This window comes from Oncorhynchus mykiss, chromosome 17, assembly GCF_057628025.1.
Source record: "Oncorhynchus mykiss isolate SJ-2025 chromosome 17, ASM5762802v1, whole genome shotgun sequence".
NCBI lineage: Eukaryota > Metazoa > Chordata > Actinopteri > Salmoniformes > Salmonidae > Oncorhynchus > Oncorhynchus mykiss.
Genome location: NC_143038.1, coordinates 60,392,246 through 60,411,085, shown reverse-complemented (window position 1 = coordinate 60,411,085; position 18,840 = coordinate 60,392,246). Strand labels below are relative to the sequence as shown.

The window sequence follows — 18,840 nt, the reverse complement described above, 5'->3', positions numbered from 1 at the left end:
ATTTAACCCTGTGGCACCCCCATAGAGACTGCCAGAGATCCGGACAACAGGCCCTCCGATTTGACACACTGAACTCTATCAGAGAAGTAGTTGGTGAATCCGGCGAGGCAATCATTTGAGAAACCAAGGGTGTTGAGTCTGCCAATAAGAATGTGGTGATTGATAGAGTCGAAAGCCTTGGCCAGGTCGATGAATAGGGCTGCACAGTAATGTCTCTTTTCAATGGCGGTTATGATGTCGCTTAGGACCTTGAGTGTGGCTGAGGTGCACCCATGACCAGCTCTGAAACCAGATTGCATAGCGGAGAAGGTGCGGTGGGATTCGAAATGGTCGGTAATCTGTTAACTTGGCTTTCAAAGACCTTAGAAAGACATGGTAGGATAGCTATAGGTCTGTAGTTTGGGTCTAGAGTGTCACCCCCTTTGAAGAGTAGGATGACCGCAGCAGCTTTCCAATCTTTGGGAATCTCAGACGATACAAAAGAGAGGTTGAACAGGCTAGTAATAGGGGTTGATGATTTTAGAAAGAGAGGGTCCAGATTGTCTAGCCCGGCTGATTTGTAGGGGTCCAGATTTTTCAGCTCTTTTAGAATATCAGCTATCTGGATTTGGGTGAAGGAGAAATGGTGGGGGCTTTGGTGGGTTGCTAGCCAGGTGGAAAGCATGGCCAGCCGTAGAGAAATGCTTATTGAAATTCTCAATTATAGTGGGTTTATCGGTGGTAAGTGTTTTCTAGCCTCAGAGCAGTGGGCAGCTGGGAGGAGGTGCTAATGCAGAGTGCCATAGGAAGTTTTTGTGCTGGTCAAGGGCAGACAGGTCTGGAGTGAACCAAGGACTATATCTATTCCTAGTTCTACATTTTTTGAACGAGGCATGCTTATTTAAGATGGTGAGAAAGGCACTTTTAAAGAATAACCAGGCATACCCCAACCAGGTCGATTAGAAAGGCCTGCTCGTAGAAGTGTTTTAGGGAGGCAATGAGGCAGTGATCGCTGAGATCTTGATTGAAAACAGCAGAGGTGTATTTGGAGGGGGAGTTGGTTGATATCTATGAGGGTGCCCGTGTTTACGGATTTGGGGTTGTAACTGGTAGGTTCATTGATCATTTGTGTGAGATTGAGGGCTTCAAGCTTAGATTGTAGGATGGCCGGGGTGTTAAGCATGTCCCAGCTTAGGTCACCTAGTAGCACAAGCTCAGAAGATAGATGGCAGGCAATCAGTTCACATATGGTGTCAAGGGCACAGCTGGGGGCAGAGGGTGGTCTATAGCAAGCGGCAACAGTAAGAGACTTGTTTCTGGAAAGGTGAATTTTTAGAAGTAGAAACTCAAATTGTTTGGGTACAGACCTGGATAGTAAGACAGAACTCTGCAGGCTATCTTTGCAGTAGATTGCAACACCGCCCCCTTTGGGAGTTCTATCTTGGTGGAAAATGTTACAGTTAGAAATGGAGATTTCAGGGTTTTTGGTGGTTTTCCTAAGCCAGGATTCAGACATGGCTAAGACATCCGGGTTGGCAGAGTGTGCTAAAGCAGAGAGTAAAACAAGCTTCTAATGGTAACATGCATGAAACCAAGGCTATTACGGTTACAGAAGTCAACAAATGAGAGCACCTGGGAGTGGGAGTGGAGCAAGGCACTGGATTAACTTCTACATCATGTGAAGAACAGAGGAGAAGTAGGATAAGGGTACGGCAAAAGGCTATACGAACTGGCCGCCTAGCCGGTTCAGAACAGAGAGTAAAAGAAGCAGGTTTCTGGGAACGATAGCATAGATTCAAGGCATAGTGTACAGACAAAGGTAAAGTAGGATGTGAGTACATTGGAGGTAAACCTAGGCATTGGTGAGAGCGATATTGTCCCTAGAGACATTTAAACCAGGTGATGTCATCGAATATGTAGGAGGTGGAACAACATGGTTGGTTAAGGCATATTGAGCAGGGCTAGAGGCTCTACAGTGAAATAAGACAGTAATCACTAACCAGGACAGTAATGGACGAAGCATATTGATATTAGAGAGAGGCATGCATAGCCAAGTGAACATATGGGTCCAGTGAGTGGTTGGGCTGGCTGGGGACATGGCGATTCTGACAGTTGGAATCCTCGGGCAGAGGATATTCTAGTCGTAGAGGATCGGCGGGGTTCCGTGCCCCAAACCAGCAGTAGAAGGGGTCCGGATATTGTAGCCCAGGAGTGGTCTTCAGTGGTAGCCTAGGAGCCCTAGCCCATCTAGCTTCAAGCTAACCTTTGCTTGCTCCGGGACGCTGGCCAGGAGTAGTCACCCGGGATTGCGGTTAGCTAGTTGTGAAAATCCAGATGAAAATGTTCAGAGTTTGCGGTAGGAATCCGGGGATATGGCGAGAAAAAAAATTGGTCCGTTATGCTCTGGTTTGAGTCACGTTGTACGAAACTGTCGAGAGCTTTCCGAGCTAAAGGTTAGCTGATGACCACTAGCAATGGTTTCCTGACTGATAGCTGGTAGGTAGTTAGCTGGCTAGCTTCAGTTGAGGGATTCCTGATCTGAAGTAAGTAGAAATACTTTAGGAAAAAAATAGATCCACGCCGCATTGGGTGAGGCAGGTTGCAGGATAGCATTTAGAAGTTTTTTTTTTTAAAGATATGCGAAAAAAATATATATACAAGGGACACGACAGGACAAAGACAAAGACGCCTGACTGCTACGTCATCTTGGATTTTTTGTTGTTGTAGTGACATCTCAAGGATATTGGATGTACCTGAGCTGAATTTGAAGTGTCATAGTAAAGGGGTGTGAATGCTTATGTAAATTAGATATTTTTTCAATAAATTAGCTATCATTTCTAAAAACATGTTTTCACTTTGTCATTATGGGGTATTATGTGTGGATGGATAAAAATATATATATTTAATAAAAATGTTATTCAGTCTGTAACAGTAAAATGTGGAATAAGTCAAGAGTTATGAATACATTCTGAAGACACTGTAAATATGATCCATATCACTCACTTAAAATATGAATACTATTACTTGTATTGCTCACATTAATTTATGTAACTATACTAAACCTCCATGGTAGATGGGAAAATGTACAGAAGCTGTTTCATCACATCTTGCTCATCTTTGGGTTTTTCAACAGTTTATCAGTTTTAGGATCTCAAAGAGCACACAGTTTTATATAGAACAATATTAGCTCCTAGTCTGTGAGACATACTAATTTCTTATCTAATCTGGTTTATGTAATTATGGAATAATTAGGATCATCTTGCCAATTAGCCGAAATGTGTTTGTTTGTTTTGTGGGTCCTCTGCGAGGCTGAGTAGGGGAACATGCAGTGCCTGAAGGGTAGCCGACAGGATTGTTTGATTAGAACACAGCTGACATTCTTGTTGGTTCCTGTGTGTCACAAGACTCAGTGGCCTGAGGACCACATGCAGCTCTGTGCACAGAGCTTCCTCAATGTTAAAGCTACAGGCACACTTAGAAAGAAAAATAAGGTATGGGCGCCACCCCCTATTGTTCTGATGTAATAATTATATTTATTAGTCAACCTACAGTAGGATCACACATGCAATTGCTCAGAGAGAATGATGAAACAGTTCAGAGTGTATTTCCTTTAGATTTCTTGATCTTACACCAGATATTCTTGTTATTGTGTTTTTGTTATCCCTTGTAGAGCATTTCAGGAGATCTGATGATTCGTAACATCCAGCTGAATCACGGGGGGAAATATGTCTGTGTTATCGACACCGACGTAGAGAGCTTGTCCGCTTCGGCCATCTTGGTTGTGAAAGGTAAGAGAACCGACTGTAAAGGTTGTAAGGGTTCCTTTATGGAATTCATGTTCAGTTCACTCTGGCTATGAGATTCACATTTGTACAGTGACTAAAATCTCCGAAGTGATGACATTTTAAGTTCTTTAGAAAAGTCTGAATGTTGAAATACAATATAGTGTCGGCTGTGAATACTTGACCTTAGAGCTTGCAATGAAAAATCTTGTAAGAACTTGGACAGAATTAAAATTGATTCATGCAATAAATTGGAGCTGAAATTGGAATCTAGAAGGCATACTTAATTTTATAGGCCTATATGAAGAATAATGGTTAATTAAACTTGCTGTCAAGCTACCTTTATGACAAATATGATGCTGTATTCATATACAAAAAAAAGAACTGTGCAGACAAATGTACATGTATATAATATCTATAAATATCTTACATATTTTTTTTTACATTTCATGACATGGCATGTTGTATTTGTTTAATGAAAACAACATTTTTATGACATATTTTTGAAATAATGGAAAGACAATATTTGACATCTCTGAATTTGAAAAAGGCACACACTCTGGCACTGGTACATTTTGTGAACGCAGCTTCCACAGTGGTAGTTGATATGTGTTTGGAGTAGTGCATCATCTCTCATTATTGTAGCTTATCTGTAGTGATTTACATTGGTATGCACACCCATAACACCCTGTAATAGCAGTCCCAGGTGTTTTGGAAAGCCATTGTTTATTACAGAGAACTTTAATTGGCTCATTTACATACCGACAAAATACCATAGAAACATCTGAATAATGGAACAGTGGAGCAAACAACAACATCATGGCATGCAACCATCTTTGGAGTAGATATCCATGAACACTGTCTGTCATTCTTTGCCTCTTAGTGTAGCGGTCTCTCGCTCTCTATCACTTCCTCTCACTGTCCATCTTTCTAACACACGCATATGTTTCACAAATTGTCCCCTCCCATGTTCCTGTCTGGCGTTAGTGATCCCATGCTCTTAATCACTTCTCAGCCTCACATATCCCATGTCTGCATTAAATGTCCCTGTGAAGCCAGATAAAGGACACAGAGCTTAATAAGAGGGAGTGTGATGGCATTGGACCAGCTGTAAAGGCAAGAGGATGATGAGTTGGTAATGGGGGCGTGGTGTTTATGGTGGTGGTGGGAATGGTGGTGCGGTGTGGAGGCTCACTTTGCTAATTGTCTGATTGAGTCAGGTCCCCCCGGGCCCCCGGACACAGTAGCAGTGGAGGAGATCACAGATAGCACGGCCCAGCTCTCTTGGAGCCCCGGCAGGGACAACGGCAGCCCTATCACCGGCTACATCATCCAGGCCCGGACCCCCTTCACTGTGGGCTGGCAGGCTGTGGACACAGGTAGTTTATACATCTACCATACAGTACATAACAAAGCACACCATAACTAAGTTTATCCAGCATGATAATAATGGTCTACTTTCCACTTCCAGTTCCTGAGGTGATCAATGGCAACACACTGACAGCCACTGTGGTGGGCCTGAACGCCTGGGTGGAGTATGAGTTCAGGGTGGTGGCCCGCAACAGTGTGGGCATGGGAGAGCCCAGTCCAGCCTCAGCCAAGACCAGGACAGAGGATACCAGTGAGTGTTTCTCCTCTAGTCTTTCTAAAATACATACGCAGACACACACACTAAGAAACACATACACACAGTAACCCACATACACACACACACTAACACACACTAACATACACATAAATACTGTAGATACAGTATACACAGACCCCTGACATCTTATATGAAAGGCTGAATATTTCTGAATATTAAACTGAACAGCTAAATCTAAAAAAAGTGTTTTATTCTTTGTGACATTTGGCATTTGAGTTGGACAATATAGTCCAAAACATGTCGGGTCGATAATATCAAGGGAGAAGTTTCTTGGGTGTAAAATAAAATACATTTTTCCCAATTGTTGACACACGTTTGCTGATACTACATCTCAGGTACTCATGGAAGCATTTGCGGACCTGAGCTGCCAGATGGAAAACGCACGTTGTCCCAAACAAGAACATACATTTGCCGCTCAGGATCACCTGGCCCTCTCTGCTCTAGCTGAAAAAGATTGTCATGTAAGGTGTTCAGGAAATTAAGGAGATAGGCAGTGTTCTGTGGAGGACCCCATTGTGGCTCATAGCTGAACATATGGCGACATTTTCCCCGCGCTGGCCAGGTACAGTACCTCAATGATGGCGCGTAGACCATGGATGTTCCTTCCTCTCCTCCTCTTCTTTGCTAAATTTAATCAAATCAAATCAAATTTATTTATTTAGCCCTTCGTACATCAGCTGATATCTCAAAGTGCTGTACAGAAACCCAGCCTAAAACCCCAAACAGCAAGCAATGCAGGTGTAATCCAGACTCATCTATGAATATGAGTTCAGGGGGCATGGGACTTGCATCCAACTCCATTGTTCTCTGATATGACAGTAAATACTGTAATTGCTGTATAGTAAAGTTCACTGTCAACATCAGTGAGTCTCTAATGTTTCAAGAGTGTAATACTACTACATTATTTACTTGCACATATTCGTACCATTTATCCTTTACTCTTTGGGAATTCCTTTCGAATGGGTTTCTGTTGATTTGCTTCCTACGGAGATGGTGTTTCTGAAGGATGCGGGCTATGGTAGATAAGCTCACTCTGTTGTTGTAGAAGATGGTAGGGTTTTCAATAATCTGTTGCTAGATTTCCTGCAGTCTTATGGCATAATTTTTAACTACCATTTGCACAATGGCAGCCTCCTATTCGTCTGTAAATAGTCGTCTTTCAGTTCTACAAAAACAAAATAGCATGCAGTACAGTAAACACTACAGTAGTTCAGTACACAACATAAACATGTTACAAAGTAGTATAGCTCTCAATTTCATACATACATTAATACGCCAAACATGTGCTTTGTTTCCCCTTACAGTCTGTATTGGAATGTACAGTCTTTACTGGGCTTTATGTGGTACTACTGTCAAATAGTAAAAGTCAAAGATAGGTCCAATGTCTGCAGTACATAACTATTCTCATTTTGGAATGTCCGGATGATTGATGCTACGGTGAAGTGGCTCAGATTGGGCTGCACTCTCTGCCCAGCCTCTCTCAAGGTCAGCCTCTCCACATGGTCCACCATAGTTGCCCGAATTTCATCAGAGATTACTCTCCTTGTTCTTGGTCTTCCTCCACCTCTACCTCCACCTCCACCTCTACCTCTACTTCTCTCTGCCAAGTTTGCTTCCATTGTGACACATTTCGCAATTAGTGTTTGAAAAGAGAAAGAGGTCGATTGGTAATTGAGCTTAGCTTGTTGAACATTGTTGCATTTCATTTGCACACATGACATTTTAGTTGTGAAGGTTGTGTCAAAGGTAGAGAATTGTGTGTTGTGTTTTGTCAAATGTTATGGAAATGCAATCTGAGTGTAAAGCAAAACATGTGCCAATAGTATTGCAGATCTGGTGTCTCGTTCAACTAAATTAGTTACAGGTTTGGGTCATTGTGCCTCATGGGCCAGTTTTAGTGTGTAAACAATTGGGATAATCTGTAAATCTGTGTCATGAGACTAGACGTATGGCATATAGTCCTGTCAGCTATGTTAAAAGCCTTAAAATTGCTCTCTTCTGGGCTTTGCCTTACAGTGCCTGATACAGCTCCCACTGATGTTGGAGGCGGAGGAGGCACAAAATCTGAATTAGTGATAACTTGGGAGGTAAGTTATCTGTCAGGTTTTACTGTTCTCTCCATAGCCAGGCAATGGTTTTACTGTTCTCTCCATAGCCAGGTAATGGTTTTACTGTTCTCTCCATAGCTGGATAAGGTTTTTACTGTTCTCTCCATAGCCAGGTAATGGTTTTACTGTTCTCTCCATAGCCAGGTTATGGTTTTACTGTTCTCTCCATAGCCAGGTAATGGTTTTACTCTTCTCTCCATAGCCAGGTAATGGTTTTACTGTTCTCTCCATAGCCAGGTAATGGTTTTACTGTTCTCTCCACAGCCAGGTAATGGTTTTACTGTTGTCTCCATAGCCAGGTAATGGTTTTACTGTTCTCTCCACAGCCAGGTAATGGTTTTACCGTTCTCTCCATAGCCAGGTAATGGTTTTACTGTTCTCTCCATAGCTGGATAATGTTTTTACCGTTCTCTCCATAGCCGGGTAATGGTTTTACTGTCCTCTCCACAGCCAGGTAATGGTTTTGCTTAATTGTGCAGAATTGAATGGAGCAATATTATGATCGGCACTAGAGCCAGCCCTCTCTTCTGTGCTGGTCATGGAGTGCCATTTCTCCCTTCCAATGTGATTCAACTGAGGGACAGCGATTGTTTCTTTGAAGCCCACTTCATCCACAATTATGTGCTAATGCAGGGAGAGAAAAAATGAAACAATCAGTGATTTCGGATCATCAACTACATTCAGCCGCCGGCCAATGGTCAGGGGGCCTGAACATCATCACAAATCATTTGTGGACTGCAAATTGACAGCAAGAAGCCCAAACATATATAATATTTGACTAAAACATAATCATTTCAAACCTTGCATAGATTTGTATATGATCACATATATCTCTCTATTATGCGTGGGAGTACTTTGGAACAGATTTGCTAAATTAAAATCACATTTTTTATAAAGAAAATACATGTAATAATTTTTTGCTCAGAAAACTAGGGGACCAAATAAAATCACAGCCATTTGGGGAACCATTGTTTAAACACTACATCTAATCATTGCAACCAAGGTTGAAGACCTCTTTGGCAGGTGCTTGATGACAAACGCAGGGGTGTCAGTGTATTTGTCTGTATGCGTTTTAATATCACTATAGTTTTGTGTTTCGCTCCCAGCCCGTGCCTGAGGAACTGCAGAATGGAGAGGGCTTCGGTTACATCATCGCCTTCCGGCCGCTGGGTGCCATCACCTGGACACGAGTGGTCATCTCCACGCCCGGGGTGGCCCGATACATCTTCCGCAACGACACCATCCCGCCTTTCTCACCGTTTGATGTGAAGGTTGGGGCGTACAACAACCGTGGGGAAGGCCCCTTCAGTTCCATAGCCACAGTGTTCTCAGCAGAGGAAGGTAAAGGAAGCGGCTGCCAGTGGAAGTCACGCTGAAACCGCGCCTAATCTTTTCATTCTGGAGGCACAACCTTCTATAGTAAAGATTAAATACGTTGGTTCAGACACTTTCCCCCTCAAGCTTGGAGTGTCAACTTGATATTAGTTATTGCAGGGGTAGATTACAGGAAATCCTAGCAGACACTTACTACACTGGGCTGTCAGTGAGGTACTGTGTTATTTGAATTTGCCATGCAAGTCAGATCCCAATAACAACCAAGTGGAGGCAAAAGCTCCATCCAGTGAATCTACAGGTCTATTCTCTGCTTTCCTCTCCTTCCTATTAGTTTGTTTGATGGTGTTGAATGAGTCTGTGGGGTGCTCACCAGCTCTCTATTTCTGCAGTCCCCAGTGAGGCTCCTAAGCGGGTTTGGGGCAGGAGTGTATCTGCAGCTACAGTTGAAGTGATTTGGGAAGCCCTCCCCGTCACCCCTGAAAGAGTGATGGGTTATGAGGTAGGATTCACTCAATTTCCTCAATAAAACAACACATGCACATTGCCATTTCTAGTGTTTATATGTAAAGCAGTAGCTTAATTTATTCTATTTGAACACACAGTTCTTGAAATATCACCTGGGGTGCTGTGTACTGTAACATGTCACGTTATAAGATATCATGAGGAGTTCTGTAACCTTGACAACATTTTGTTAATATGTTGATTCCTATACGTACTGTATTTGTCCCAGCACTGCTTAGAGTAGCTGTGTCTAACAACCACCACCATTTAGCTGCAGCAGCTTTTAAAGCCAGTTGAGAAAAGCTCTCATCCATCCATTTAAGTACGCAAGAAGAGCTTTTCCTTTTCTCCCAGGGCTCTTTCAATCCTGCTCACCTCTGCCCCCTGGAACAAAACCCTTTGGTTGCCATGGCACTGGCTTTATTGTGTTGATACAATAGTGCTATCAGGTCAGCAAACAGGATTGGAGAGAGAGGGGCTTTTAAGGGAGTAAGCTGTTAGTATGCATCTTGAGCCTTAAAGGTTGGGTACAGTGGAGGTCATAGGATTCTGAAAGAGATGACACCTTTCACAGACAGATGCATTAGTATTGTTTGTGTTAGTAGCCAAACTGGCAGGATAGGTCTAAACTGATAATATGCCCATCATCTAATTTAAAAAATAGATATATATTTGTATTTTTATTTAACCTTTATTTAACCAGGTAAGCTAGTTGAGAACAAGTTCTCATTTACAACTGCGACCTGGCCAAGATAAAGCAGAGCAGTGCAACAGAAACAACAACACAGAGTTACACATGGAATAAACAAGCATACAGTCAATAACACAATAGAAAAAAAAAGAAAGTCTATATACAGTGTGTGCAAATGGCATGATGAGGTATGGCAATAAATAGGACATAGTAGCAAAGTAATTACAATTTAGCAGATTAACACTGGAGTGATAGATGAGCAGATGATGAGCAGACGATGGTTTGTAAGTAGTGATACTGGTGTGCAAAAGAGCAGCAAAGTAAATAAAAACAATATGGGGATGAGGTAGGTAGATTGGGTGGGCTATTTACAGATGGACTATGTACAGCTGCAGCAATCTGTTGGCTGCTCAGATAGCTGATGTTTAAAGTTGGGGAAATGTAAGTCTCCAGCTTTAGCAATTTTTGCAATTCGTTCCAGTCACTGGCAGCAGAGAGTATGGATCTAGATCTACAGTATGGATCTAGTTTTTTACTCCAGTATGGTATATTGTTAAGTTTTCTGCATGAAAAATGTGTATCTAATAGGTTAATTTAGTTGCATGGCCAATAACAGGAATATAGATGTGCCTATCCCAAGAACAGACTTCACATTTTCTCTCTAATTATTTACTTTACTCTTATGTCACTTAATACCCGAAACATACCCGAAACATGAATATTGAAAATGACCCTAAGCTAGCATTGGATTATTTAATTTGCTTCATTTGCTTCATCAAATATCTCTTCACCTGCACCGTTAATTGAAAGCTAATACCCCCAAGGAAAGTAATGAATTGCTCTGTCTAGTGTTAAAGAGAATACGATATTCCTCCATGCTGTAGCTGGATGTGTTCATTTCTAAGTACAGAAACTGTACTTTTATCATTGAAAATACAGATTTGTAAGGGGAATACATTTTATTGAACCAAAAACAGTGGATCTTAAACACATTATTGTGACAAGAATATCCCTATACTGTGTTAAACAAGCCCTTTGTCATTTTACTTATTGAGGTTACTCTTGGGTGCCTTTGTAGAATGACCATGGGCTAGAGATTATTTGTATCAAAAAATTGAAGACCCATATATCATTGATTGGGAAGCCAGTCCTCCACTGCACACCAAATGGCATTACAGATTGAATGATGAGGCTGTTCTAATAATGTGAGTAAAAAAAAAAAAAAGTCCCTTTGGCTAGAATTAAATTGCTTGTGTCTGATATCTCAACCTCTTGTTGTTTTCTTTCCATTGGTTAACAGGTGGTGTACTGGGAAGATGACACCAAGCCTGACACAGTAGGCAAAGTCAGAACCTCTGGAAACTACTCAGCGGTTAATGTGACTGGACTGAGCGCTAACACACAGTATTATCTAGCTGTGTGCGCCTTTAACACTGCAGGGACAGGGCCACAGTCTACACACATCAACGCCACCACCAAGAAGCCAGGTGAGTGAATCTCATTTCCATGTATGTTTTAGTCATTTAGCAGTTGCTCTTATCCAGAACGACTTACAATTAGTGCATTTATCTTGAAGATAGCTAGGTGAGAATCTACAATTATCACAGTCGTAGTAAGTACATTTTCCTTCAGCTGTTTGTAGGATTGTACTGTATATACATTTTTACTTAAACATTTAGGGGGAACAGAAACTCATTATTTTGTAAAACTATACAAGTATTATATGAACATCTCTCTTTCATCATCACTTCTCTCTCTTAGCACCTGGCCAGCCTCCTTTGAATGTAGAGTGGACCATGATTGGCTCTCTGCTCACTCTACACTGGGGTCCTGTGATAGCCATGGAGACAGAGGCAGAGGTCATCGGATATCTTGTATGTCTCATGTCACTGTGGCTCTATTCTTTTGTCAAGCACAACACGACCATCTCAAACCCACTCTTTCCATCATTTTGGTAAGGTTTTCTACAGGGACAAAACATCCATAGCTCCAACCAGCAAACCTCACTCTACTGTCACCAAGCATTAGGAGCCATTTTATCATCCAATCAGCAAATCAAGTTTAAATTCCCTCACTCCTCACTGCTCATTTCAGGCGATCTTTCATTTTTGATTGTGTGTTTTGCATTGCCGTTTCTAGGTGCTGTTGAGAAGACACCGGTACAATGACGTAAACAGCATCATAACAAACAAAACCAGGATGGAGCTGACGCTGTCTCCCAACGACAACTACTTGATCCAGATCAAGGCCCTGAGTGAGGGTGGTGAAGGTGTGGGCAGCGAACCCATCCACATCCACAAATTAAGTACGTTTGCCATTTCCTCTCTCTCCCCTCTCCTCTCCCTGTGTTCCTTGATGAAGCTTTAATGATGATTAAATCAGCCAAACAGAACATTTATTTTGGGCTCTTGCATCCCTCTTCAACCATGTGTAATAGACTTCTTTCGGGTGCAAGAAATGCAACCTTTTTAGAAATGCATGTGTGGCGCAATCCATCTCTGCCATTGGGTTATTATTCCTTGTTGACTTCCCAGCTCTGCGGCATATAAAATAGTACAATGCCCCCCCCCCACCCCCCACCCCCCCAAAGAGATCTGCTCTCTGATGTGATATAAGCCTCATCATCTCTGTGTAGTTGGTCTATCCTGTTGAAAGCCATTAAAAATAGAGATATGGAAAGCACTATGTAATTCACAGTTGCCCTTTGATTTACAACGACTTGTCATCAAATTTAGCAGATAGAGACAGAAACTGCCCGACTTTGTTTTTTTGCTCTTTTTGAAAAGTGGAATTTTCAGTTCTTGAAGAGCTTCTCTGACTGCTGGTTTGTGGTTTCAGGCATGGGCGCACGAGGTTCGGGAGCATCTAATCTCAATCCGCTATCGCTGTCTCATCTCTCCGCATTCCTCATCAGCGCTCTCCTCCTCCTCAACTCCTCCTGGTGATGTCTGGACACAGTCACAGCCCTCCTACCGGCCCTCCTCACTCCCTCTCCTCTAGCAGCCTGCTCCTGCATTCAGATAGGCATGGATGCAACCCTCTGTGGCAGTGCTGGACAGAACAGGAATTTTGAAGGGGCCATGCATTGAGGATATAAATTAAGTTCTGTAGAAAACATGAATTTGTGTGCATGATATTTAACAGTTTCCTCTCATATCATAAGTGCTGTCATGCTGTAAAACCATTTTGGAAATCTTTTTTTTCCAATGGAATATACTTCTATTTGGGAGTACTGATGTCTACATTATATATGTACAGTTGAAGTCGGAAGTTTAGCCAAATATAGTTTTTCACAATTCCTGACATTTAATCAGAGTAAAAAGTCCCTGTCTTAAGTCAGTTAGGATCAACACTTTATATTAAGAATGTGAAATGTCAGAATAATAGTAGAGAGAATTCTTTATTTCAGCTTTTATTTCTTTCATCACATTCCCAGTGGGTCAGAAGTTTACATACACTCAATTAGTATTTGGTAGCATTGCCTTTAAAATTTTTAACTTGGGTCAAACGTTTTGGGTAGCCTTCCACAAGCTTCCCACATTAAATTGGGTGAATTTTGGCCCATTCCCCCTGACAGAGCTGGTGTAACTGAGTCAGATTTGTAGGCCTCCTTGCTCAAACACACATTTTCAGTTCTGCCCACACATTTTCTATAGGATTGAGGTCAGGGCTTTGTGATGGCCACTACAGTACCTTGACTTTGTTGTCCTTAAGCAATTTTGACACAACTTTGGAAGTATGCTTGGGGTCATTGTCCATTTGGAAGACCCATTTGCGACCAAGCTTCAACTTCCTGACTGATGTCTTGAGATGTTGCTTCAATATATCCACATAATTTCCCTTCCTCATGATGTCATCGGTTTTGTGAAGTGCACCAGTCCCTCTTGCAGCAAAGTACCCCCACAACATGATGCCGTGCTTCACGGTTGGGATGGTGTTCTTCGGCTTGCAAGCCTCCAACTTTTTCCTCCAAACATAACAATGGTCATTATGGCCAAACAGTTCTATTTTTGTTTCATCAGACCAGAGGACATTTCTCCAAAAAGTACAATCTTTGTCCCCATGTGCAGTTGCAAATCGTAGTCTGGCTTTTTTATGGCGGTTTTGGAGCAGTGGCTTCTTCCTTGCTGAGCGACCTTTCAGGTTATGTCGATATAGGACTTATTTTACTGTGGATATAAATACTTTTGAACCTGTTTCCTCCAGCATCTTCACAGGGTCCTTTGCTGTTGTTCTGAGATTGATTCGCTCTTTTCGCACTAAAGTACGTTCATCTCTAGGAGACAGAATGCGTCACCTTCCTGAGCGGTATGATGGCTGCGTGGTCCCATGGAGTTTATACTTGCGTACTATTGTTTGTACAGATGAACGTGGTACCTTCAAGCATTTGGAAATTGCTTCCAAGGATGAACCAGACTTGTGGAGAACTACAAAAAAAATTATTGGGTGATTTTTTAATTTATTTTTTCCATGATTTCATGCAAATAGGCACTGGGTTTGAAGGTAGGCCTTGAAATCCATCCACAGGTACACCTCCAATTGACTCAAATGATGTCAATTTGCCTATCAGAAGCTTCTAAAACCATGCTGTCTAAAGGCACAGTCAACTTAGTGTATGTAAACTTCTGACCCACTGGAATTGTGATTAAGTGAAATAATCTGTCTGTAAACAATTGTTGGAAAAATTACTTGTCATGCACAAAGTAGATGTCCTAACCGACTTGCCAAAACTATAGTTTGTTAACAAGAAATTTGTGGAGTGGTTGAAAAACGAGTTTTAATGACTCCAACCTGAGTGTTGGTAAACATCCGACATCAACTGTATCTATGTTTGACACTGATCCTTGAAGATTACTAATGCCTTAAACCCATTTACATACCAAAGTAGTTGACAAAAAAGATTTAGTTATCTTGTGTTTTCAAAGTAATGTGAGTTTTTAATGAAGGTATGTTACATAATTGTGGTGTCAGCTGCTCAATGGAGAGATGTGTTGTGGTTTATATGGGTTGGACGTCCTTTGATATAACTAACTGTACATGGCATCTTGAGTTATTATTATGAGGTTGAAGAAGTACAACTAATTATCAAACTGACAACATGCCCAAACTAATGTCAAATTGGCCACTATAGCAGACCAAATCAGTTTTACATGATAACTGTTTGAATCATAATAATTTGATCAAGTGATTTTATAGCTGTAGCTAAACCATTACCTTGTATGCTTTGTGTTTGAGCTGTGTTAACTGAATACCAGTTTGGTCACCTGTCCCTCTAAGCCACTCTTCTCTGCATAGTGAAATAGTATTAGGCACCTTACAGAGCTGTTGGCTCCTGAGCTTTAGACCCCTATTTAAAACAATCTGATGGGACTTGACATTTTGTTCTGTATCTCATGCTCCTCTTAATAATTGATGCATATCACACTCTGCATTCAGCACACAGTGAAATGTTAAGGTTCCCTAGAATAGAATCATGTAGAGTTATTGTGTCAAACAAATCCCACTTGTAATTTTCTGCATTCAAATGACCTCTAAATGCTAAATACGTCTATCATTTGACCTCCTGATTATTCAGAATTCCGATCATCAGTCGGCAAAATATATATAAATCATACATGTTTAAGTATAGGACATATGAGTGCCTTCACTGGAACGTCTTACAAGTTGACGGACATATCCACTCTTTCTGGATCAGTTTTTGGAAAATTAATTAGGGGGGAGGGGGGGGGGGGGGGGTCTATACTTTTATGGTCCTGAGAGATCCCGGGCATAATAAATGTATGATTGAATCTGCAGCATAATTTTGCAGTTATTAAAGCATCTAAATAAATTATGTCATGTCAATGGAGCCATGACTGGAAATTAAGGGAAAAGTTGGCTGCTGTCATGTCCCTTTCTCAAACTTCACTCTGAGAAAAAAGGGTTCTTCGGCAGTCCCCATAGGAGAACCCTTTTTGGTTCAAGGTAGAAATATTTTGGGTTCCATGTAGAACCCTCTGTGGAAAGGGTTTTACACAGAACCCAAAGGGGTTCTTCAAAGGGTTATCCCATGGGGACTGCCAAATAAGCATTTTAGGTTCTAGATGGCATATTATTTTTTAAGAATGTATAAAGTACAAGACTAGAGAACTGCTACAGGTTACAACTGTGACAAGCCTTATGGTGAGGGAGAAACTGTTTCCTGGTCATGTTATTGTACGATGTGTCAATCATTCTGGGGCCACTGACTACTGCTATAAGGTATTGTGCCTTCACTGAACTTTGTTACTGATTAGGGCTGGCTGACCTAGGATCACGTTGTTGTGGGACTGTTCCCTTCATCTGCAACGTCCAATGAAAGCAGAAGGGAATGATCCAAGGTAACTGTGACTCTGTCCCTGCTTAGCCACCAGAACAGGTGTGCAGGCCCCAGAGGCCCGTAAAGCCCAAACAGTGGACGAAATCAGCCTGTCCTATCTGCTCCTACAGTGGTTTCATAACGGCCTGTGCTCATTGATTAGACTGCTGCAGCCCAGTCAATGGGATATTGATTTCCCCTGTCCCATTATTGCAGCTGTCACAATTGAGCTGCTTGATTGACTGATGCTGGGGCTTCCTGATGCACATTTTTTGTTGGTTACTATTTGAGATGTCCTCCCCTAGTCTTTCTCTGTCTGTGTGTCCACCTCATCCAGAGGAGACAAGTCAAAATCATAATAATACAATGTAATAGACATTACATGTTTTTTTTACAAGAGCTACTGTGACAAACTGATGTTTTAGGTAACATCCCCCTACTAGTTCCGACTACCTTTAACGGATTTTAAGTGCTGCACATTTATAAATTCCCTTACTGAAATTCATATGAAAATTAACAGCATTTTGTTAATCATTAAAGGTTATGAGTTGGTTAAGAGAGGAAAATTGTCATGTTCCTTTTTTTGTAATGTATTTTTGACTCTTGAGCTCTTTTTTGAAAAACTCTAATCTGAGGCTGAAGAGAGACATTGATATAGCAGTCCTTTTCTATTTCTACAAATGATGAACAATGGCTTTTTAGGTGTCAAACTGTCTGGGGACTGTGTAATAATACTACTGTAAAACAAAAGTACGCGTGGTGTCCAAAAAATGTAAAGATATAACACAGTAACAGTGTCTAATTGAAATAGTATAACTCTTAGACCTAATTCCTATGCCCAATTCTCTGCTCATTATTTCTGTATGCTGGTTAGTAGAATAGTATATACTTACCAGTTCACCTTCACATCACGCAGCGCTAGACTATGTGGATTTACAAATAAGTCCTTTATCAAATTTGGCCAGACTATCCTATAATTTACATAGCTATGTACATGTATGTTACACCCTGCTGACTGTAAAATATAGGAGAAATAATGTACCTTTTTTGGGATTGTACTTTGTAAATTAGTACAAAATGCAATCCAAGAAAATTATTGTAGCCATCAGGTCAGTTGCGTTTGAGTTTACATTTTTACAACATGACATGAAAAACACTGATGTTGGTTACTTAGAGTGCGCTTTAGTTCTGACAAATGTGCTTGGTCAAATGTAAATAGCTTGCATTTATATTTTTAAAGATGGCCTACAAAGACAATTTACTGATATTTTATACAACTTGTGGCCCTTGATTTTAATACTGATGTATTAATCCATGATCTCCATGAGATAACTGACCTATAGAACTGCGTTTCATATTGAAAAGTAACTGTTTTGTCTTGTATACTAAAATTGTGCATGTGAATCATTGTTTTGTGCTTTTGTGTTGAATTTTCTAAAACTAACTTAATAAAACGTTAACTGCAGCAAGTTGTTTGCTTTAAAGAGCCACTTTTTTTTCTCTCTTCACACATACAGTATGTGACCTACAGTATGGTCTTTTCAACTGCCACATCAGACAGATAAAGGTTTCCCAGCACCATTTGACCTTTTAATATTCATAATAAGGTACATCTAGTATATATAAAAAAAGCAGCCTACAGGCTGGGATTTATTCCTGACACCCATTTGAGCTTTGATGGTTTTCAGCATCCCCACTCTGAGAGTGTTGTCAACACAGCTATTGTAAATCATTTTGACAACTTGGCAAAATTTCAGAGAGGGGTGACAGAATTACAGATATGTAAGTGCTGTATCATGCAGTTGATTTTTTTACATGCATGGGTAACACATAGTAATGCCTAATTGGGTCGAAGACAGTTCCCTCATGTAATCTCATGCAGGGATTGCAAAGTTCAATACGTCTTGGGAAAGCTGTGCTCCCGGGATTCACACGTCAATGATAAGCAAGGCTTTTTAGTCAGTGGGATCCAGAAAGGATTACTTTTTGCCATATCAGTTTGTAGAACAAAGCACTGCTGCTGCATGTAATCACTTTTCAACATCAGAGAGAGAGTACAGTGTTCAAGAGCTTTCACTGCTGCTCATATTAACTAGAAGACCACACACACACACACACAGGCCCAATATATTCCTTAATCTTAATTAGTTTGAATTATAACTATAAACCAGTGCATGCAATTCATGCAGCCTACTGTATGCATGCTCAAGCCTTATTTTTAGACATTCCTAACCTAATGAACATAACGTGGCTGTCACGAATGTTGGAATGAATGTCGGACCAAGCTCCAGCGCGATATGGTTTCCACATAATTTTTATAATAATGTGAAACTTAGCAAAGACAAAAACAAATAAACAAACTAACAACGAAACGTGACTACAGAGATGCTGCGTGCACTAACTCAAAACAATATCCCATAAACACTATTGGGAAAAACAGCTACTTAAATATGATCCCC

General features: G+C 41.0%; 2 protein-coding genes across 6 annotated transcripts in view; both read left to right on the top strand.

Moving 5' to 3' along the window:
* The window catches only part of LOC110494605 (contactin-3), an 83,829-nt gene extending 65,983 nt beyond the window's left edge, over window positions 1-17,846 (top strand). Inside the window, exons 14-23 of one of the 4 annotated variants that reach the window (XR_016488048.1) lie at window positions 3,650-3,767; window positions 4,982-5,140; window positions 5,233-5,382; window positions 7,426-7,496; window positions 8,605-8,858; window positions 9,242-9,351; window positions 11,345-11,531; window positions 11,806-11,918; window positions 12,184-12,349; window positions 12,883-17,846. Coding sequence is in view for 3 of the 4 variants with exons in the window: in XM_021569820.3 (XP_021425495.2) it covers window positions 3,650-3,767; window positions 4,982-5,140; window positions 5,233-5,382; window positions 7,426-7,496; window positions 8,624-8,858; window positions 9,242-9,351; window positions 11,345-11,531; window positions 11,806-11,918; window positions 12,184-12,349; window positions 12,883-12,989 (1,416 nt within the window). In the remaining variant the exon portion in view is untranslated. Of the gene's footprint in view, window positions 1-3,649; window positions 3,768-4,981; window positions 5,141-5,232; window positions 5,383-5,744; window positions 6,285-7,425; window positions 7,497-8,604; window positions 8,859-9,241; window positions 9,352-11,344; window positions 11,532-11,805; window positions 11,919-12,183; window positions 12,350-12,882 lie in introns of those variants that run through there. The other 3 variants (XM_021569821.3, XM_021569820.3, XM_090206181.1) reach the window with 3 other exon arrangements.
* LOC110494603 (E3 ubiquitin-protein ligase PDZRN3-B) overlaps window positions 1-18,840 on the top strand; it is a 562,549-nt gene that overhangs the window by 245,087 nt on the left and 298,622 nt on the right. The gene's annotated exons all lie outside the window — the stretch shown is intronic.